Here is a 21875-nt window from a genome sequence, read left to right as displayed (position 1 = left end):
CCGCCCCTCAGCACGGCAACACCGCGCGCGCGCCCGGCCCCCGGAACCGATTGCGCGCCCTTCCGCCGCGGGGTCACGTGACGTCCCGTCGGCACCGCAAGATGGCGGCGCCCACGTTGGTACCCGAGCCCCCCCTGGGGAAGCCGAGGTGAGGCCGCGTTCGGGCCGGGGCCGGGGGCCCCCGGGACAAGGGGAAGGGCCCGCGGGTGCTTGCGGAGAGTCGCGGCCCCGTCCTGGCCGAGACCGCCCGAGCGCGCGACGGCCACGGTTGAGGCCGCCCCGCGGCCGGGCCCGGCAGTGGCGCAGCTCCGCGCGGCCGCGGCCCGGCGGGCTGGGGGGAACTGGGCTCGGTGGTTCTCGGGACGGGAACGCGGCCGCGCTGGGCGCGGCGAGCGGGCCCGGAGGCGGCGGAGCCGCGGCGGGGAGCGCTGCCGGTCCCGTTCCCTGCCGGAACCGGGGGGAGCGGGGCCGCTGTGCCGGCCCGCCCTAGATGCCGCGGGGCGGGACGGCATTCCGCCCCCGGGAAAGCGGCGGCCCTGGGTCATGTAAGGGGCAGCGGAGGCCGCGGCGCGGGGAGGCAGCGGCATGTGCGTGCCCGGGCTGAGCCCCGTCCAGCCCCGCCGCGGAGGCTGTGGGCCAGGGCAGCCGTGCTCACAACGGGATTCCCCGGTCGGAGTCTCCAGGTGTTTGCCAAGGCCTTGCTCCGGTGTCGTGTCGCCGGAGGGAGAGGCGAACCCCACCCCCCGGAGCAGCTTGGGCGCCGCTGCTCCTGGCGCGTCAGCTGTGTGCCCACCTCCTCTTCTGGCCTGGGAGTAAAGGAAGTTCCTCCGTGCCTTCTTTCCTTGGGTTTCAAGAAAAAGAAGTTCCCAGGAACTGGGAAGGAGCTTCTCGCCTGCCAGCCCCAGGCACCTGCTGAGGGATGTCATCCATTTCAGGCAGGGTCCCGAGGTGAGAAGCGGCCAGGCTGGCCGGGCCCGAGGCCGAGGGCCCGGGTGCAGACATTGGTCTGTGCAGGCGGGCGCTGCTGTCAGCACAAGCACTGCCGTGTGGCCTCGGCACGCACAGGTGTGCAGCTGGTGAGGATGTGAGCAGTCCGGAACAGGATTGGAGATGTGGGTGAAGTTCTGGCTGGCTGAGTTGCACTTGTGGAATCTTTTAAAATTACACAGTCCAAAAGGGGAAGGTTTTAATTTCCCATCAGCATTTGGTGTGGCACAATGACAAGAGCTGAAGAGCTCCTTCCTATTCCTCCATTATGACTTGGCTAGGAAGAGGAAAGATAGAATGAAATTTGACAGAAAAGAGCTTGATGGGAAAAGGCTTTTAGACATTAGAGGCATTTTAACCATAGTGAAAACACGGTGGTGCCTGTAGGCAGCTGTTCAAAGCTATCAGACAAGCAAGGTAGAGTCTGGCCAAGCTTCTGTAGCAGAAGAGCAGTGCTGAGCATTGTCTGTGGGGCTGTGGAGTGTGTTTTGTTAGCTGTGCATTGAGACTGCTGCCTGAGGAGAATATCAAAGAAGAAAAGAAAGGATTTGAAATTTCATGTCCTGTAAAAGAAAGACTAGAAAGTGCTGAAAGTTGTACCAAAATTGTAGGGTAGGAGATCCCCAAGTTTTTCTCCCTTGTCTAGTGACCAAGTTTCAGGAGCTGAAGGAGATTTCATGTAGTTGGTGATGATGTCAAGTACTGCAGAGCTCAAGAAAGATGAGGCGCCCTGTGTGGTGTCTTCTTGCTGTTGCCCATGTGCAAGTCTGAACAGCACAGCCACAGATTTACAGATTTCATTGTCACATCAGATGTTGCTGTGGAGTTACTGTTTCATATAAATGCCTGTTAATTTTGCAGTTTGTGGGATTTTGTATTGCTGAAGGAAATTAAGTGCATGTATGACAGTAAAAAATATTTGTTTGGCTGTTTTAACATAAGTAATGTTCTGTCATCCTCAGCCATCAAAAGTACAGAGCTATTCTGAAGAAGGAGAAGAGGAAAAAAAAACGGCAGGCACTTGCCAAACTAAGGGACTCAGGTAACTGAAGTATTTGGTACTGTCAGTGGAACTAGAAGTGATTGGGGTTTGGGGTTTTTTTTTTTAAAGATATCATTTTGTGTATCTGTGTTGGCTGTAACATGTAGTTATGTAGATGCATTGAATTGTGCTTCTTTTCAGAAGCTGCAGAAAAAGATGAATCTGTGTCTGAGGAGGAAGAGGAGGAAGTGGAAGAAGAGGAAGAAGAGGAAGAAAAAAAACTTGAGGCAGAAAGGTGAGAAATCTAGAAAGTGGCATATATGCAATAAACATTTTTGTAATCAATTCCATTTTAGTACTTGTAAAGTTTGAATATACTCTGTGAAACACAATCTTTATTGATTATGTCAGGCTACACAGTCCTTTCCTCTAAAGCCTGAATGATTTCTATGGAAATTTGTCTTTTCAGTAAGATTAGATAGGTTGCAGTTATTACTGTAGTAATAAGTACAATATTGAATTGTATTTATGAGAGTTGTATCAGTCATGGGTAGTCCTTAAGTTGATGGTTTAAGTGGTGTCTGGTTTCTTTGGTAGGCAAAAACTACATGAGCAGTGGTTGCTGAGAGAAGAAAAGGCCCAAGAAGAGTTCAAGCTAAAGAAAGAAAAAGAGGAGGCTGCAAGAAAGCGTCAAGAAGATGAAGAGGTATAAAGATGTAAAACCTTACAGTAGTGCTAGGCAACAAGGTAGACTTAGTGTAATAACTTTTATTATTTTGTGATGGACCCATTTTTTCTTGATGCTGGTGTGTTTGAAAGCACAGACTTTCCGCTCTTTTGTATAGAAAAGCAGAATTGAAAAGAGAAGAAAACAACAGCTCTTAAAAGGGTTTTTGTCAGATTTAGTTGCTTCTGACTGGATGAAAACTTAATGGTCAAGGAGTTGTAATGGAACATGGTAGTTTTGATTGATTGTAAAGCATTGTTCTTTAATTTATTTTTTTTTATTATAAAGAGGAAGATCAAAGAAGAATGGGAAGAGCAGCAAAGAAAAGAGAGAGAAGTGGCACAGCAGAAGCAACAGGAGAAGAGAGAGAGAGAGGTGATTTGTGGTGGTGGGAGGATGTACGTGTTATATGTCCTGTGACATGGTCAGGTGCAACAGTTGTTATGCATGTTGAAAAGCGATTTTGTTATAATTAGCAAATTCATTAGTTAGCCCATTCTGTCTAAGTTCCTAAATCATTATTCAGTGTTAGAGAGCATTCAGGGGGTCCATGTTCTGAAGTATAACTCTTGTTAACCCATCTGGTTGTTCACAGTATGTAATTGTTTACGTCAGGTAAATACAAAGGTACCGTGCCAATGCAGGTTCTGGTAAGGGCACTTTCTGCATCATGTGTTAAAGATAATCCTTCCTTAATGTCCCAGCTGAACACAGTCAGTGCTGAAGAAAATGCCCAAAGAGGATATGGAATATGGAAGTACATTGCTGCTGTTCCTTAACACAGTTCTTAATCAAAAGATGTGTTACAGCTCTTCTTTACCTGACTCATCCAACAGGACGTATCTTTTTTCAGAGCTCCTTGGCTGGAATAAAAAATGATATTGAAGATAGAAGTAATTGATAATATTTGTGTTAATGATACATTCATCTTAAGGTTTACAAGTTCATTGACCTGGATGTAAGATGTCCTGTACAGTAATCCAGTGTGAGGACTGGCCTCTTACTGCCACTGAAGAGTGACTGCAGTTTTCTAGGATCTGGTAATTTTAGATTCTCCACAATCACAAAGTTACCAGTCATTTCACTGGGAGATGTCTTGTGGCTGTGTCTGATAGCCGCAGCAGGAGAAGAGCCATGAGCAGACAGTTGTGGCTGTCTGCAGTTAATAGTTGGTTGTGCCACTGATTACGTAACACTTAAATGAGGGATGCAAAGAACAGCAGTTATTGTATTTCTTGTCTTGCTTCCTCTGGTGTTCAGGTGTCCATTTCTCTCTTTGCAGAGTAAGGAGAGATTATGCTCGTGTCCTTTATTTAGGGCTGAGATACAGTTTGGAGAAAGTTGAACCATGGTAACAGCAGGATTTTATTCCTCCCCTCTGTCCTTGTATCTGGGTGTCCCCAAGCCCTCAGCAGGATAACTGGTGTCCCTGAACTAGATAGAAGCAGCTTTCTTTTTTCTTTGGTTGTTGGATTCTTTGCTTTGTGTTTTTCTGGGTTATTGTTTACGGCGATAGCGAGTTAAATTGGCTCATAGAGGGCAATGACAGGCACCCAGAGGGAAAACTGACTACCCAGCTATGAGCAGAGCCACCCATTTTAGCAGCAGAAAGTTGTTTAATTGGTTTTGCCTGTGTCTTGAAACAGCAGTTTATTCAAGTTCTAACAGTGATACAAGAAAAAAACTAATTTCCCTCCCTAAAATGAAGAAATAAATTTTCTGGTTTGATGGGTAGTGGTGGTTTGAGACTTTTTTGGAGAGGGTGAAGGATTTGTTTTGGCTTTGGTTTATTTGTTTGTGTGGTTCAGGGAGTTTTGTTTGTTGGTTTATTTGTTTGTGTGGTTCAGGGAGTTTTGTTTGTTTGTTCTGTTTAGTTTTTCTTTATTTGGGTGGGTACTATCTGACATCCTTGGTGATCAGTACCAGATGCTGTCTGGGTCCTCATCTTTAATTGCATTTTTAAATTTTTATTTGCTCTTTTTTAATTTAATTCTCTTCCAAATTAAATCAGTCCTAGCATATTTTCTTGTACTGATTATGTTAAAATATCTTTTTTCTAGGAACTTCACAGAGCAATTTATTAGAAGTAGCGTCCAGCCAGTTTTGGAGAGTGGTATTGTTACGCTCAGCCCACTTAGAAAAATGAAGGGAAAGAATATCCTCATTGCTTTCCTGTATTTGGAAGGCTAGATGTGGTTAACTTACGATGTTTAAGTTTCTTACCAGTTACATCTCCCGCTTTAACAGAGGCTCACTAAGCATTGCGTTTTTCTGTGTGTTCCACAAAATGTGTAAGTTTAAACATTTTGTGCAGCTAAACGATAATGAACTTAACTGTAACCAGGCTGTGTACTAGAGCAGGAGATAGATTTAAGCATCAATAGTTCAATGATAGTTTAAAAAAAGAAAATTAAACTTTTATGTTGTCTGTCACTAAGTTTAGAAGATCATCTACATGAGGGTCTTGTCTGATGTATCCTTTAACAGCTTTGTAGTACATGAATTGCTACAAAGCCAAAGTAAATCTCCTGTTTTTAAAGGAAACTCCATCACACTTTCATGATGCATAATCACTGAGCATTGTAAATTAGGTTATTAACTAAAGAAACCAGATGTTTTGTGTATCCTCAGGGTTTTCACTAGTCCTGTGTTTGCACCATTTATAGGCAGCTGTGCAGAGGATGCTGGATCAAGCTGAAAGCCAGGTATGCTCAGAGACTTTCTGAAAAAAGAACTGAAAAGTAATTTAATTTCCATCCGGTGTTTGCCTTCTAGCATGCTGTCCATCTGCTCTCGAGAACCTAATGGCCTGAATAAATTTAATATATAGTGGCTTGCATGAGCTGTAAACAATTATTTACTGGGTGGAACATAATTAAGCATATTTCTGTCTGGTTGGTGGCAGTGCAGTTGTGCATGCTGATGACTGTTCAGGAGGTCTGAGTGAAAATGAACGTGGAAATACTGCTGTGTGCTGTTAAAAAACACTCTGCATGATGGTCTGTTTGTGAATTGTAATTCTAAATAAATCTATCAGTCCTGAATAGCAAGATAAACTTGTCTTTTTAAGCAGATGTCAGGCTCTAAATAAGAGGATTCAGTGGTAGAGGAGGGCACAGATCCTTAAGGGAAAGAAAAAAAGGTGGGGGAGGGAGAAGCTTGATTGATTGGATGCCTGGAAGAGCATGGATTTCAAGCTGGTAGTGTGTAGAAAAGAAAGCTGCAGTTTTTATTTGACTCTTAGAGATTACCTTAAAGAATAATTTGGCTTTTTATCCCTGTCACATGGTTAAACTTGTGAAGATTCTTGTTCTGTTTAAAAGCAAGAATCACTGCGTGAATCTGAAAAAAAAAAGTCTTAACCTAGTTATCTGTTGTTTATTGACTGCCATAGCTACACTGGAGTTAGATTTGGCTCCAAATCATGTTTAAACAGTTCTTTAGGTAGGGAATCTGCTTCATAAGATGGGTAGGAAACTGCTCTGAACTGCTGCCTGCCCATAGCTCAAGATGCATTAGCAGTCATGTCTGCAAAGGAATAGTCAGAAATGTGGTATGTTAGAGACTGCATTAGAGTACCAGTTCAGGGTGCATTTACTGCTGACATAACAGGGCTGTTCTGGTGATGGAAAATTATGGCTGCAAGTAATGAAGAGAATTGATAGCTGGGTCAAATGCTGCTTGTGAATAAAAAGAATTTTCAGTTGATTTAAAATGATAACTTAGGCCAGTCAGCTTAAAAGATTGTTTGGTTAGAATGAAAATTCCTTTTTAATATGTGTCTTGATTGTAGTCATTCAAGGCTTGCAAGTTGGTGAGGCCATTTTGAATTACAGAAATCTTAACTACCCAAGATAATCAGTACAGATACTTTTACTTCCAGTGCTAACTGTGAATTTGATTTTTTTTAATTCTGGCCTTTGTCAGTTTACTTTTTTTTCATTGTAGCCTTTTCTAGATGCACATAAAAGTGATAATGACGAGCTTGCTGAGCTTTGGGCAGTTGCAGAGAAAAATAAGTAAATAGTCCTAACTTTCTCTCTGCCAGGTTGTGGTGGTTTTGGGTGGAGTAGAGTTAATTTTTTTTCATGGTGGCTAATATGGGGCTTTGTTTTGGATTTACACTTAAAATAGGGTTGAAATGTGGAGATGTTTTTGTTATTGCTGAGCAGGGCCTACACAGACCCAAGGCCTTTTCTGCTTCTCATACTGCCACACTGGTGAAGAGGCAGAGGGTGCATGGTTGGCTGGGAGGAGACAGCCAGGACAGGTGACCCCAACTGACCAAAGGAATATTCCAGACCATCTGACATCATGCTTGCTATATAAAGTGGGGGGAAGAAGGAGAAAAGGGGGGGACGTTTGGAGTGATGGTGTTGGTCTTCCCACATCACTGTTATACGTGGTGGGGCCTTGCTTTCCTCAAGATGGCTGAACACCTGCCTCACCATGGGAAGAAGTGAATTAATTCCTGGGATTGCTTTGCTTTTTTGTCTGGCTTTTGCTTTCCCTCTTAAACTGTCTTTATTTCAGTGCATGAATTTTACATCTTTTACCCTTCCATTCTCTCCCTGATTCCGCTTGGGGCTGTGAGCACGTGGCTCTGTGGGGCTTGGCTGCTGGCTGGGGTTAAACCACAACACAGATGTATAAAGTGAGACCCAAGGCACAGGGCAGCTTTGAAAAACAATGCTTTAAATAGGTTCAGCTTGCCTTGTAGAAACATAGTGCTCATAACTGCATGTGAATTCAGTTGTTAAGTTTTATTTTTAACGCTCCGTTTCTTTACTGTTTTCTAATTTTTGTCTATTTTAATGTTTCTTCCACAGCTGGAGAATGGTGTGAGTTGGCATAACCCAGAGCCCCCAGAGAATCTGGGAACAGAGAAGGATAGAGCAAATTGCCCGTTTTATATTAAAACAGGCTCCTGCCGATTTGGAGACAGGTAATCCATTGAATATTTACCAGGATAGAAGTGTGCTGGGGAGATAGAACAGAGGCAACCTAATTAGGTCATAAGCAAACTGAGGAAAAATTGCTGCATAAAATACTTCTGTGTATTTGGATGTGGATGGAGAGCAGAGCATTGCCTGGCTGGAATTGAGCTGTTTATTGCTATGGCACTTTACTGATGGTGCATTCTGGTTACGTTGGTCAGACTTGAGTTTTCCTTCGCTTAGACTCATGCACAGATATATTCTGATAGAATGTATGTGGTCTGTTATTAGTACAGGTCTGATATGTCAGATGTTAGTTTTTTATATTTTCTAATTTGCATATGTTCAAATCCCAAATGGACAAAAGAAAGTAAGTTAAGGTAACTGCACACTTGAGAAAGTTGTTAAGTGGCTTCCAGAGTTCTCACTATTTAGATGTGTGATGCATTTAGTTGTGATTCTGGTACACTGACAGGATGCACCTATCTCAGGAGGGAAGTGTGGTAAAAGGGAAGAACAGAGAATCTCATCATAATGATAAAAAATGAGCAACATCTCTGTAGACGTGGCTGACAAGTCCAGACTTGTTTTCAAAGAGGGGGATGGAAGAGGACTGTGGTAGTTGAACAACAAACTCAGGAGTAGGGTGGGAATGATTATTTGCAATTTAGTCAGGTGTCTCAGAATATTTATCAGCTTTGACAAATAAAATACTTTCTCATATGAAACAAATGGCAAACTTGTTCCCAGAGGACGTAGAGGAAACCAGAAGTATAATTGTGTTTATGGAATACATGTTCATTGGCGATCAGGAACAATGATGACCCAAATGCAGCTTTTGGTTTGAAAATCCCTGATTTTTTTTTTTTTTGTTTTTTGTTTTTTTTTGGGTTTTTTTTGTGCTAAGGAGAAACAACAGCTTAGCAGGGAAGGAGTCCGATATTTATTACATGAATCTTCAGCAAAAACTTACGAGGTTATTTTACTAACTTGTATCACTGAAACGTGTGGTCTAGCTATTGTCGTGTTCTTTATCCTGGGAGTAATTTGTTCCAGTGTGATGTATATTGTGGATAATTATAAGATAATTTAACTATATGGAAGCTTGAAGTTCAGATCTTTTTTTTTCTATTCTGAAATAAGTGTTGAATTCCATAATAAAAATTTCACCAGCTATGTCACTGCAGACAGCATTTTTTTTTCAAGTGTCTGGGTCTTGTAATCTTTTCAGTATTTCTGTTTCAGTGGCCTTTAATGGAGATAACTTCCATGGATTATGTATAGAATGCATAAAACTCAGTTTTGCTTTGAACTTTGCATTTGAACTATGAATAACCCTTGGAAAATAAATACTGAGAAACATCATATTCTCCCCTTCCTCCTTCACCCCTGCTGATCTCAGCTACCTCCCTTTCATCTTCCTTCTTTTTTTTCACATACCTGCTTCCTTCATAATCTGGTCATTTTAACGTCTGGTGCTGTCTCTTAAGTTGAAGGACTAGTACAGCTAGGGTAAGACTGGAAGGATGGGTTGAAAGGAGTTGTGAAAAACTAAGAGCCAGCATTATCTTTAAATAACTGTTGAATCTTGTCAAAGCTCACTGTGTCCTGAAGAAGCTGAAACTGGCTGAGTTTGCTACTACCAATTTCCCCAGTAATTCAAACCCTAACATTGTGCAGTAATATTGGATTTTTGGGTCATTCATTTTCCTTATGGTTCCTTTTGTTCTGTCATGTGAATATATCATTTTGTGTACAAACAATATTAGGTAGGTTTAATATTTTCTGTTCTATTACTGAAATTGAGCAGCAAAAGGAGGCAGCTTCTAAAATGTAAAAAACCAATAATCATCAAATTAGTTGTCTCCTGGTTTAGTTTGGGATTTGGAGATCGGATTTTTTTGTTGGTGTTGTTTGCTTTTTGAAGTCTAAGGGGTCAACCAGAAGGTTAGACTCCTGACCTTCCTGTAGTTCTTCTGTGCTGTCCAGTGACATAGAGACTAGACTAGTCTGGATGTTTTTCTGGTCATGTCATGAAAAGGAGAAAAGTGCTGGAGAGTGCATGACCCAGTTGCTTGGGGACATATTGAATGGGAATCATAAAGCACAGTGAAATAAACGTGGAGAACATCTGTGTTCTTACTGAATCTAAAGGTGTCTAGGGGAGAACTGTATTTCAGCATGTTAGCGAGGTAGCCTGAATATGATGGATGGTGAGGGAGTTGTAATACTATGTCTGCCAAGAAGCTGAAGATTAAGATACGAGTGATTTAGAAGAATTTTTAAGTTTAGTTTTTGTTTTTTGTAGGTTTTTTTTTGTTTGTGGGTTTGGGTTTCTTTTGGGGTTTTTTGTTGTTGTTGTCTTTTAGTTTGTTTGTTTTGGTTTGGGTTTTTTTGTTAAAAATGGAAAAATACCAGTCTTATACTCATCCAGGTGCAGGTCTAAATGTGCTGTTCTTCCCACATTCCCACTTTCCACCCCCATATGATGAGAACAACTTCAGTAAAAGTTGTTCAGTTTGCAAAAAGAAGAGTAGGGACTTGCTTTAAAATCTCTTTATAGAAAAACTCCTGACAATCTTTTAAGCCCTTCGGAAAATGGGAACACATTAAAACTAAAAGAAATTACTTCAGGTCTCATTGTGACACTGGTATCTATAGCTTTTGTAGTTCTACTTTCTTAAGCAAGAATGTGTTTGTTAATGGCATTAAGGAAGCCTTAAGGTTACGTACAAACTCACTCCAGAATATTTGGTTTAGTAATTGAAATATCTTGATCTTCCACTAATGGATTTTCTTTCATAGTAACTGTAACTGAAAATGACAAATGTTTGAAGCTTCAAAAAGTGTATCTTCTGGTGAAAGTGCCAATCTTTCCACTTTTCTTTCTTCACTACACCTGTCCAGGTGTTCTCGCAAGCATAACTACCCCACATCGAGCAAGACGCTGCTCGTGCGAGGGATGTTCATCACTTTTGGCATGGAGCAGTGCCGGAGAGACGACTACGACACAGATGCCAGTCTGGAGTACAGTGATGAGGAGACCTACCAGCAGTTCCTGGAGTTCTATGAGGATGTGCTCCCCGAATTTCAGAACGTGGGGAAGGTGGTTCAATTCAAGGTATGCATCCAAGTGCGGTTTATGAACCTTACAAGGAATCCTGTCTAGCATGCCCCAGCTAAATCCTGTGGGCACTAGGGAACTACGCTGTGTCTTTACAACAAACCGTGCATCTCTCGTGTCACCTGTAAACTTGTCACTGCTCTTACAGAGCAGCATCTTAGTTTGGGTGAATCTTCTCTCCCATTCCTCTGAAGTGATAAAAAAGCTTATGTTTCTATATTGCAAGTTATTCACACTACTCAACAGTCTACTTATCTCATATTCCTTTCTTTTCTTATCCTCTGCTAAGCCCCAGAGGGTCCATTAAGACTGTTAGATAATATAAATACATCTGAGCTACTGTATTTGGGCTTAAGGAATGAAACTGTGGGGATATGAAATGCATTTGGAGTGTACACCCAACCAATGTCATATTAGGACTGGCTGAATAAAATAAAATCAGATTACAATGAACTGAAAAGATAGCAGATATTTCAGTAGGAAGAGTTATAGAAAGGTAAGTTACATAAATGGTCTTGAGATTTGTCATCCATCCTTAGTTTGTGCATTTGGTTTGCTCAGTGTTTTGTACTGATTTTTTCCCATTTATATTGTTATTTCTTACGGGGATAAAGAGGGACCTGTAAATGGAAACTTCAGAGATGAATGATGTGTGTTAACAGTCCTATGTTCCTCCAAAATATGCAGCTTGGATGCTGCAGTCTCCTTGTATCAGAATCTATTGCAGCATCCCTTTCTGCTTGCCATTCCTGAGTGTTTTCCTGCAGTCACCAGGAGGCATATAGTGCCTTTTCTTCTTTTGTGTTCATCTACTGACAGCTGCCTCAGGACTGAGATGGCATTAGCATTTCAAGCAAGAGGAAAGTAGAAAGAGTGAGTTTTCAGTAGTTGTATAATGAGCTTTATAGGTAAGAAACGTTCACTTGTTTGGAGGAGTGGAGCATTCCCTCCATATTTTGACTCATGGAGTAATAGCCGGTTGTCCTCTACTAGATGACAGAATAGAGATTTCCTATGCAGCATGGCTTGAAAAGCCTCATCAGCAAAGTCAGGTCCTTGGCTTTGTACCGTGGTTCTGTGCAGGTGTGCTAAGCTGCACCTGCTTGGGTCCCTATGACTATTAGTGTGGCATTCCTTGGCTTCTGAGGCAATTGTGCAACAGCAAGATGATTCTCATGCACATTTTTGCTACATTTGAGATGCTTCAGAAAAACATGTTGGCTGGAAGGATCTCAACTGTGAGTGAGCTGAGACTCTGTGATCATTTAGAATCAGATTACACACACCCCTCTGTCAGCTGACTTCCTTTTCCAGTGTAGCCCAAGGTTTTATTCTGCCTGTTTTTTCTGGGAAGCTGCTCCAGAATCTGGAAGATCCTGATAAAACACAACCTTAGAACACTAGGGCTCTTTTCCCACCCAAAAATGCCTATGGCAAAATCATTCTCACTTGTTCTTGTATTGACATTGTTTATCTCAAATAGTTTGACTCCTTATCCTGTAATACTTAATTATACAAGTTCTTGTTGTGGCTGAAGCCCTTTGCTGATCCAGCATACAAAGTATTCCCTGAGGGTCAGTCAAGGTTCAGGGATGAAAGGAGCCGCTAACCTTATTTGCTGTGGATATTGGAAGAGGCCTGCGGGCAACAGAGGCTGGAATGAATCACAGTTTGTCCTGGAGAACTGGGTTCCACCTGCTTGGAACTGCCTGTCAGATTCTTTTATAATCAGCAGCAAGCTTTTTAAAAGTTAATTTTTGTATTTTTGAGAGCTTTAGATCTACTTTGAATACTAAATTATTACAAAAAAAGGTTTTTCAGAACTGTACAGTGAAAGATGGTGTCTTCAGCTTTTTGAACCCATTTTACAGGGATACTGTGAAGATACATTGCTCTAGAGTCTCTTACTGTAATGAATCCCTCATTTCCACTTGAGGATATTAGTAATTATTGTCAGAGCAGGATTTGGCTGTTGCACAGTAGGGTTGGCCCAGTGCAAGACAATGGAGTACAAACTTTCTTGTGGACTAAGTGAAGCCAAGGTCCCAGAGTTAATCAAAGCATAATGCTGGAAACAGTTAAACATGAGCCAGAAAGGCTTTCTTTCCTTTTTTTTTTTTTTGGGTTGTTTTTTGTTTTTTGGGGGTTTTTTGTTTGTTTTTTTGTTAACACTAAGCGTTCAGAAAAACATCATCTCTAAGTTGATATGGATGAACTGTCATAAATGAGAATTGCCCATCTCAGAATGTGTGAGCTGCTGTACAACATAAACCTTCCACTGCCCTAACTTCACATTTCCATCCCCTCAGGTCAGTTGCAACTATGAGCCTCACCTGCGAGGAAATGTGTACGTCCAGTATCAGTCGTAAGTACTCACAGTCTTACCAAGGGTTAGAGCAAACTCCAGAGCTGAGTAATGAATAAGAAGTGTTTGTATCATCCATGCAGTTCATCCTCATACTGTAGTGGGAACCCAGAATTGGTAAGGGGTGTCTGAAGTGGTTGTGTGATGGTAATGCCATCTTGTTATTTTTACTTTTTAAAGGGAGAAGGACTGTCAGGCAGCTCTGGCTCTGTTCAGTGGACGATGGTATGCAGGCAGACAGCTTCACTGTGAATTCTGTCCTGTGACAAGGTGGAAAACTGCCATATGTGGTGAGTCTTGGAAAAGAGAACATTGTTACTGAAAGAGTACTCACTCATGGAAGTCAAAAAAAAAGGATCGGGCTGTAGCTTTCAAATATGCGTAATGTTGTATTCATTTCTGTTTGGAAGACAAATGTGCTAACATGCTTGTGTAGATCCAGGAAAGAAAGGGAGTATTACACCATGTCACGTATCTGAATTGTTCTAGTGGATTTACCATGGGCTAGGAAAAAAGGTTTGGATTCTAGCTTTGGAAATAATAATCTTAAGGTGAGACTCCAGGGGATACTAATTTATCTCTTGAGAAGTTACAGCAGTTTCTGGACTATCAACAGTTCTGAGCAGTAAATATAACATGTTACTTATCTAGATTTACCTTCTTACATTAAGGTAAATAAAATTTAATGAAATTAAAAGTTAAGTTTGTTCTAAGCTAAAATCTAATCTTCACAGCTGTTAAAAAGCTAATTCCAAGAAAAGTACACAGTGAAAATTAATCTTGTGTGAATTAAATTGATAGGTGGTCAGATGCATGTTCTTCTGTTTGGAGAAGCAAAATTCAGTTTATTACTGAATTTAATTTCTTCCAGTTGGTACATAATGAAGAAAGAGATTTAACAGGTCTGGTTCATAAAAAAGCAAACCCTAATCTGTTGCAGGCTTATTTGAAAGGCAGAAGTGTCCAAGAGGGAAACACTGCAACTTTCTTCACGTATTCAAAAATCCAAACAACGAGTTTTGGGAGGCCAACAGAGACATACGTATTTCTCCTGAACGGACTCATCAGTTGTCTAAAAACTCTGAGAGGAGAAACAGATCGAGCCATCGTGACGACTATTACAGCCGGTCCAGGAGAAGGGGCAGCCCGAGCCCAGACCATTCCTACCGCAGAAATGGAGAATCAGAGAGGAAAAAGAGTCGCCGCAAAAACAAGAAGCGGCGCCACTCGGGGAGGTCGAGGAGTCGAGAGAGGAGGAGGTCTCACAGCAGGGGCAGGAAGAGGAGAGGCCGCAGTCGCAGCAGGAGTCACAGTCGGACACGCAGCAGGAGCAGAAGCAGGAGCTCCTCTCGATCCAGGAGCAGGGGTAAAAAGAGATCAAGCAGCAGAGGAAAAAACAGTGAAACTCCCAAAACAAAGTGAGAATTACTTTCAAAAATCGCTAATTGATAAAAATAGAGCTGACAAAGAAATCTTCCCAATAGGGCACCAGATATATTTGAATTTCAAATAAAGTGTTCTTGCACATTAAAATGTTTCTTCCTAATAAAGGAACGTAGTTTACTGTGTGCGAAGCTTGAGAAAATTTAAAGTCCTATAGAAGGTGTGAATGTCAAGTACTGTAGCTATTCTGTCCCTCTGAACTGCTGCAATACCTGGATGCACACTGAGTACAGATAGAGAAGTAAAGCCTCTTTGGTATATGCTTATTTCTGTTACATGTATGTTAAATGTTTACTGTTCCTGTAAGGAGTTAGTACCGAAGAGCCAGTGTGCAGTAAATTGATACCCCAGCACACTGCAGATCCAGGTCTGTGTAGATGACTGCCGTTTCTATTTTTCATCTGTTTATCGGAAATTGCTTTTTAGACAAAGAAAATATAATCGTTTTATGAGTTGGAGCAAAGGGATCTCAAAGACATCACTATTTGATTGTACAGTACTTGCCCAGTAGGAGCTTTTTGGTCATGAGTGTTGGATTTTTCTTGACCCTGACTGAGCTGCTGAGCTGATTGCTTGTAGGGAGTGCAGTAGACTAAAACCAAGTAGAAGTACACAGAGAAACAATCAGTTTATTCAGTACCTTAATCCCCAAGTAAGACTGGAGACCATGCAACTGTAATCCTTGAGTGAGGTTAGAAATACTTTGCATACCTCTTGGTTGCACACCATTTGTATGTGAAAACGACCTGCCTAGCTTGTGCTGGAGGGGTGAAAAGTGTCCCATCTGGGAACCAAAGATGTGATTGTGAAGGCTCAGTCAAGATGTCTGCAGAGTGGCTGAATAAACTGAAGGGTTTATACCTGAAAGAACACTTCATGGTTTTGGGAGAGGAGGACTTGACTTAGAGCCTTTTTAGGTTTATTTTACATGTAGTTTAAGGCACCCTACTGGCTTGCTTTCCTACAGCCAAGGTGAAGAGTAGGGTACATAAAAATGAAATTTCTGGGACAAAACCTTCTTGAAATGACAGGTACAATAGCGAAGTACCTGCAGTTAGATAAATCCTTACGAATATTTTTTCACTTTGATTTAAAAGATTTGTGCTGTTAGATGTACTGTATTTCACATGGCTTATCTTCCAAGTTTTAACATGGGCCTCAGACACTTGGACACAGCTTGTGGCACGAAGGTGCAGGTGCCCTAACGGTCTGTAGAGATACGTCCCTGTCTTTACCCTCTCCAAAGAACTGGGCTTCTGCCTTCAGAGAACTGATCAGACCCCATGAGTTAGAAGCCTAAAGCAGGCATGAAGTGCTCCCAAATAGGAATTCCTTACAACTCGCAGCAACACAACATAAACTCCCTTAGAAAATAGAGGTATCTGAACTTTATCAACAACATTCCTCACAGCAAGAATGTTTTTCCCCAGGATAATTAAGATCAAGTAAACATTGCTTCTGGATATGATCTATATATATTTTTGCTTTTCTAAATGCATAGTGCACCTAGCATGCTGATTATACATTTTTCCTTCGTTCTTCATGTGTAACTTGTCCAATATGGAGTAATACTACAAAAGCGATGTTCAGTTCAAACCCGACTTTCACGTTATATTGTTATAACTGTAGGCAGAGCTTAGTTAATTTGATTAAATGTTTTAGTTATTAACAGATGTAGGAGTTGTAATTAGCATAACTTCTGAAATAATAACTTCTTAAAAGGCGTATTTCAAAGGACAGACAGCACAAAGTTTTTAATTCCAGTTTGAGAAATTTGTTACTGCCAGTTTCTTATAATGTACCTTTTTCTCACCACACCTTAGAGACAAATTTTCCCTGAGGTTCCTGTTTTTTTTATAGATGCTCAGTTGCCTCGCTGGGTCATTTGCACCACACGTGGCAAACTCTGGTTCAGTTGGCCACCAGCAGGCCGGTTACATCCTCCATTCCCTGGGCTGCCCTGCTTCCCACAGCTCTCTGGTGGGAGAGCTGGCTTGTGCCTGTGCAGATGCTGTGCACCCCGTGTCACACAGACAGATGTCACAGAGCGATGATACCAGAAAAATAAGCTGTCCAACTCAAGGAAAAGTGGTGGAGTGGGTGGTGGGAACCTGTGACCAGTCAGGTGAAATAAGCAAACCAGGTCTCCATGGGATTAGAAACTAAGTGTCCACTAACAACCACGTGAGAATTCCATGGGTGATTAGGCTCCTTGTCCCCACAGTTTTGCAATAGGATTTGGGAAGCTGAGTGGCTGTATTAAAAAAAAAAAAAACAAAAACCTTGCTCAGAAATGCATGTAAAAATCTAAATATACTTTATTTCTGCTACTACAATGGCTGAAGCTTCAGCTTGTTTTTCTTGAGGTCTGGACCTAAACGTGTTGGCTGTACCTGTACAGTGTAGGACTGGTAGCTGTGATTTCCCTGCACTTTCACACTCTGTTTATTATACAGAACTTGAGTGCTACAGATCATACATTTAGCTTGCATTTGTTAGCATGAAACCTGGGATTCCACCAGTTTTCTAACTTTGGAGTTTGTATTTTTCAGTATTGTTTCTCTGCTTCATAATCTTAAGTAGTGTTATATGCATGGTTTTGTTTCCTTATTATTATGAGTGAGCTATTTTATTCTGGAGAGACAAACAGACTAGAAGTTTTTTAATGTTAAGCTTAATTATTTTCTTTCCCAAAGGGAAAAAGCCCCAGAAGAACACAAAAGGATTTCAATTTGTAAGGAACAGCCTATTCCCATTGTGTGTTATTCCGCATATTTCACAGAAAAGGACCTTATAAAGTGAATTAATGTGGGCCAAGTTTTGTTTTGTCTTCAAAGACTACTTAAAAGCAACAGCTTTAAAAATACTTTTTATCAGTTGTGAATTCTGCAGGGATCACGGAGGTGCTTTGGAGTAATTCTGGCATTTACACACAGGTTCAGGGTGGCAGTGCCAGGGCTTGCCAGATGCCCTACTTCAGTCAGGATGGTGCTGCCCTGCCCTTCAGTGGAGGAGGAACAGCTCAGCCAGTTAGCACAAGGGAAACCCCTGTAGGCAAGGGCACTGTTGCTGCCCAGCAGAATTAAGGCATCAGGGAACTGGGCTTGCCCCCTCACAGCAGAGTGCCTTCCCTCCAACTGTAGCTGGTGGCTACTTCTGTGGGATTGCATTCCCTGACTGCCTGTCCAGAGTAGCAAACCCCCATCAGGGGTTGAGGAGGGGTGGCACGTGTCTGTGTGTTGAATACAAGGCATTTCTTGTGGACACCCAACAAAGGCCTTCCCTCTCTGGCCCCAGCCCTAGTGTATAGGGCACATTGTCCAAAATGCATCCCAAGTGACTCCTCTGCCACTTTTATGCCTTGTGATGGCAGCATGGCCATTTTGCATCTAGTTTTGCATTAGCACGTTCAGTGTATTGGAAACTGCCCTCCAGTTTACCAGTGACATTCCTGTGCGCTAAATAACTTGTTTTTTTTCTAAAGACATGCAAGAGCTTGCTATAAGATCCTACTGCTTCCTGTCCTGGATCAGCACTTCTTAAAAAACATGAAAGATGGAAGTTTATGATAGTTAATAACCTAAAAGCTTAATTTACTTTCTTACATAATCCAAAGAGTGCAGTTCATTTTGTTTTCACTGTAAGCTTGTAATTAAAATGAACCCAAATTATCCCACATACACTCCTGCTCAGCACTGATGTATCAGGTGAACTGAGTATCTATGGCTGAAAAGCAAAACTGATGTGACATGGATGGGTAACACTTTGTTGAGCCATGGGACAGAATGCAAAGCAAGCTGGACAACCATAACCCATGGTATGTGGGAGCTTGAGAGAGGCAGCCACAGGGTGACCATCACTGTGGCCTTACCCAAAAGAACAGCAGATGTTTAGGAAAGTCTCTTTGAGTTAAATACTTAAGTCAGTGAAGTTGAAGACACTCAAGACAACAATCAACTTGCCTGAACAATCCAGAAATTCCTACTTATTCTTTAGCTCTTCCCAACCCTTCCACACAAGACAGGAAATTCAAAAACCAGAATTTCATTTCAAATTAATTTCAGAAATGCCTGAAGATGTTAATTTTTCCCCATGCTTTTGCTGATAGCATGAAGCAGTTCAGTTCTTTTAGAAAGGAGAATAGATTCATCTGACATATTTTTGGTCGAGACCAGGATTGTAAACATTGCGTTAACTTGTTCAGAATTCTATGAAAAAAACTGAATATTCAGTCTCTATTACCCAGAAATCTCTCTCAACATGTGGTTTAATTTTCAAATAAAGTGGTACTACCCCATCAATTTAACATCCACTTAAATAAATTTCATGTTTAATGTGGCAAGCTTTCCAAAAACTTGCTAATTTATTGCTTTCTCTACAATTTAAATGGATGTAAATAACTAAACTTGGACACAGTATCCTCAACATTTTTTAATGAAGTTCTCAAGAACAGGTTAAGCACTGTAATAAAATTTCCCTTTTTTTTAAGCCAGCACTGAGTGGCCTCTTCTTTCCTCTGTTAATACAGGCACTAATTACATATAAACACAGCAATGGTGTAAAAATGGACATTTATTACAACTAAACCAATGTGACAGAGGTCAAACAGTTTGTCACAATCACAACAAAGCTTAATCCAGCCAAGCACATACAAGTGACAGTGTAAACTTTAAAAACATGTTTAATACATATAAAATTGCTTCTGGTTTGACTTAAATCCATTTTATCACTACAATCTTACACAAAGTGTCCTTTCACTACCCCTCTACCCTCATCTATCCCTGCCAACTGTGCACTGGGGAAACGCCTGGGGACGAAAACAGCCTCTGGTCATCTGGAATCTGTGTGTAAATCTAGAATGGGCATCTGTAGACAAGTTCTAATGGCTTGAGTTCATGGGCACCGCCCTGGAACTGCCACAGGAGTGGCACACACAGCCTGGGCCTGGCTGGCCGCTGTATTGGCTCAAGTATTGATGCTGGGGTCTGGATCTGGAGCCTTGAAAGTGGCATCACTGCACCTTTCCTTTGGCTGGGTAGTACTGAACCCACTCTCCAGCTGGCCACACAAGTGCTGCTGGCAGCAGCACTGCCAGAGCTAAGCTTTGTGAAAACATGGCACCACTCAAGTGAACAAGCCAAAACTCCTAGGGGGAGGTGTCTGGGTGGAAGAGGGAAGGGACAACCTCCTGTCCATGGGGACAGGCAACAGAACTTGGCTACTCCCAGGTGTAGATTTCCCCTGTCTCCCTCAGAATCACACATGGATCACATTTCTGATAGTGAAACAGGCTCAGATCATAATTACTGAGAGTCTGCTCAAAGTGTCAAAATATTACTGGGAATCAGTTTACATGATTTGTAGTGAGTATACTATACAAATCCAAAGTTTAAGAGCTCTCACTGCAAATTCATTGGTTCAACTACATCACACAGGAGAATTGTAAGGGATGTGTCACATATTTAACATGTTGATGAAGAAAAACAGTTAAATGACTTTGACACTTATTGTGTCCTAAAGGTACCAATACACCCAATAAAGCATAACTACAAAACACCAAAAAATACAAATTAATTGGTAGACTTCAAAAGAAAGTAATAAAAGGTCCCTTCTGTAAAGTTTCTACTTTCCCATCTTTGAAAGTATTCAGTTTTCATTATGCATCTCTCTATTCAGTTAGAAAGCTGACCTTCCTTTTCTTGTGATCATGGTCAAAGCAAGCAAATATCAGACCTAAAAACAGTTTCCTTATTCAGTCTGGGTTGGTTTTCCTTCTCTCCTACACACATTCCCTTTGGAGTATAGTAACTTGCACAGTTTTGCTCAAGGTAGCTACACTAAAATACACCTTCATGTCTAGTGAGTTGATCAGTTTTCTTAAAAAAGCAGTTATCACCTTAACAGTTTTTTACCAGTTTGATATGCAGATCCTGGCAGGATTCTTTGGTATAATGACAAATATAGTAGTAAACAGTTATTTCCAATCTTTATGCAACAACTGAAATAAGCAGAATAATCACAAGTGGTGACTAAAATGTAGATGAACAAATTCTTTGGTTGCATAAACACAACTTCTACACCGTAACATTTCATATTTGGAGTTGTCCATGTAGTTTCTTTTCATTTAGGTAGGCTATGCTTATGTCATAACAATACATTTATTTCCTGAAGTCAAGTTCACTTATAAAAAACAGTAGGCTTATCGAAGTCAAATGCAATTTTCCTATAAATGCAGTGAAGGGAAACACTGAGTCAATTTAAATCTAATTCCCTTTCGTTTATAAATTTTGAACTTAAGTTTCTTGTTCCCTTTTCAAAAAAACTATTTTTGTATTTTTCTTGTAGGCCTGAATGAAGCAGCTTAGCAAAACAGTAATACTGACAAACAGCATCTTACACCATTAGCTAAACATTACAATGAAGGCAGTGAACATTTACAGTATGAAACACTGAGATGGCATCAGCTGAAGAGAAGATTTATGTCAATCCAATTTCTTCAAGTACACTACGTGGGGTCTCTGCTTCCTAGGAAGGGAAAATTTGAGACAGTAGTAAATTAACACTGTTTCTACTGAGCAGCGCTGTACATGAGTTAGTATGGAAGATGCTGAATTGAAAAAGAAAGCTGAAAAGACATGAAAACATGGAAGCACTGCAGTTTGCAAACATGGTATTAGCTGCCCTATTCACAGAGCTGTTAATTAGACTACCATGGTTCACAGGAATAGCTGGTATATTTTATTGCCCTTAAGCATAATAAAAATAAAACAATTTAGATATACCAGCAGGGAACAAATCCCAAGCAAGTAACAGAGATAGGAACTGGAGAGGGATGGGGGAGGATCTTGCAATAGAGTCAGAGAATTTTGTGGTGAATTGTTTCAAGGGACTCAAAAATCTGTTTGGGAGTAACAAGTAAGTGGATGAATGAAACTACAGATGCAACTAAGATACAGTATCCCTTAAGATCTTTATAAAAGAGTTTTAGTTTGTTTGGTTTTTTATACAGTGAGCCCATGTTTAATTAATAAAAGCAGGTCACGGTACCTTGGTATGCCTGGTGTCAATTGATCCCTTTCAAAGAGGGAGGGGTTTTTAGGACAGGAATTTTATTATTCTACACCAGGCATAAAGTTTTAGGTTAATTCTAATCTTAGAAAGCTTTCCTTAGATTCAGAGAAAGTTGCTTAATACCAAATTCCAAAAATCATCAGTTTTGTATTCATTACTTCCATCTGAAAAGAAATGGTTTAAACTAGAAACATTAGGCTGAGCTTTTTTTCGTAACTATTAACAGTGCCATGATAAAT

At 41.1% G+C, this 21875-nt stretch overlaps 2 protein-coding genes across 7 annotated transcripts in view; one reads left to right on the top strand and one right to left on the bottom strand.

Moving 5' to 3' along the window:
* The first annotated feature begins 27 nt into the window (after positions 1–27).
* ZRSR2 (zinc finger CCCH-type, RNA binding motif and serine/arginine rich 2) lies at positions 28–16846 on the top strand. Of its 4 annotated transcripts, none has more exons than XM_068179991.1 (11): positions 28–148; positions 1950–2029; positions 2171–2264; positions 2567–2675; positions 2985–3071; positions 5363–5401; positions 7526–7641; positions 10541–10754; positions 13067–13122; positions 13303–13412; positions 14063–16846. In XM_068179991.1, the coding sequence occupies exons 1-11, from the start codon at positions 102–104 to the stop codon at positions 14542–14544; spliced, it is 1434 nt and encodes a 477-aa protein (XP_068036092.1). In that variant the 5' UTR covers positions 28–101; the 3' UTR covers positions 14545–16846. The 4 variants fall into 4 exon arrangements, with proteins under 4 accessions (XP_068036092.1, XP_068036093.1, XP_068036095.1 ...); XM_068179992.1 differs by having other exon boundaries at positions 32–148; positions 2174–2264; XM_068179994.1 differs by lacking the exon at positions 28–148 and adding an exon at positions 804–948 and having other exon boundaries at positions 2174–2264.
* Positions 16847–19119: 2273 nt separating this feature from the next.
* AP1S2 (adaptor related protein complex 1 subunit sigma 2) overlaps positions 19120–21875 on the bottom strand; it is a 31274-nt gene continuing 28518 nt past the window's right edge. For all 3 annotated transcript variants that reach the window (XM_068180000.1, XM_068179997.1, XM_068179998.1), the window contains one exon: positions 19120–21090. Coding sequence is in view for 2 of the 3 variants with exons in the window: in XM_068179997.1 (XP_068036098.1) it covers positions 21043–21090 (48 nt within the window). In the remaining variant the exon portion in view is untranslated. The remainder of the gene's footprint in view (positions 21091–21875) is intronic.

The sequence above is a fragment of the Anomalospiza imberbis genome, chromosome 2 (assembly GCF_031753505.1).
Source record: "Anomalospiza imberbis isolate Cuckoo-Finch-1a 21T00152 chromosome 2, ASM3175350v1, whole genome shotgun sequence".
In the NCBI taxonomy this organism is placed as follows: domain Eukaryota; kingdom Metazoa; phylum Chordata; class Aves; order Passeriformes; family Viduidae; genus Anomalospiza; species Anomalospiza imberbis.
The sequence above is the reverse complement of the archived record's forward strand: the minus strand, read 5'-3'. Positions and strand labels throughout refer to the sequence as shown.

Bases quoted from the DNA above. Each gene is read 5' to 3' on its own strand.
- ZRSR2 (XM_068179991.1), top strand. From the start codon at position 102: ATGGCGGCGCCCACGTTGGTACCCGAGCCCCCCCTGGGGAAGCCGAG. The intron at 2,265-2,566 runs GTGAGAAATCTA...TTTCTTTGGTAG, and splicing joins AAAAAACTTGAGGCAGAAAG to GCAAAAACTACATGAGCAGT. The intron at 3,072-5,362 runs GTGATTTGTGGT...CACCATTTATAG, and splicing joins AGGAGAAGAGAGAGAGAGAG to GCAGCTGTGCAGAGGATGCT.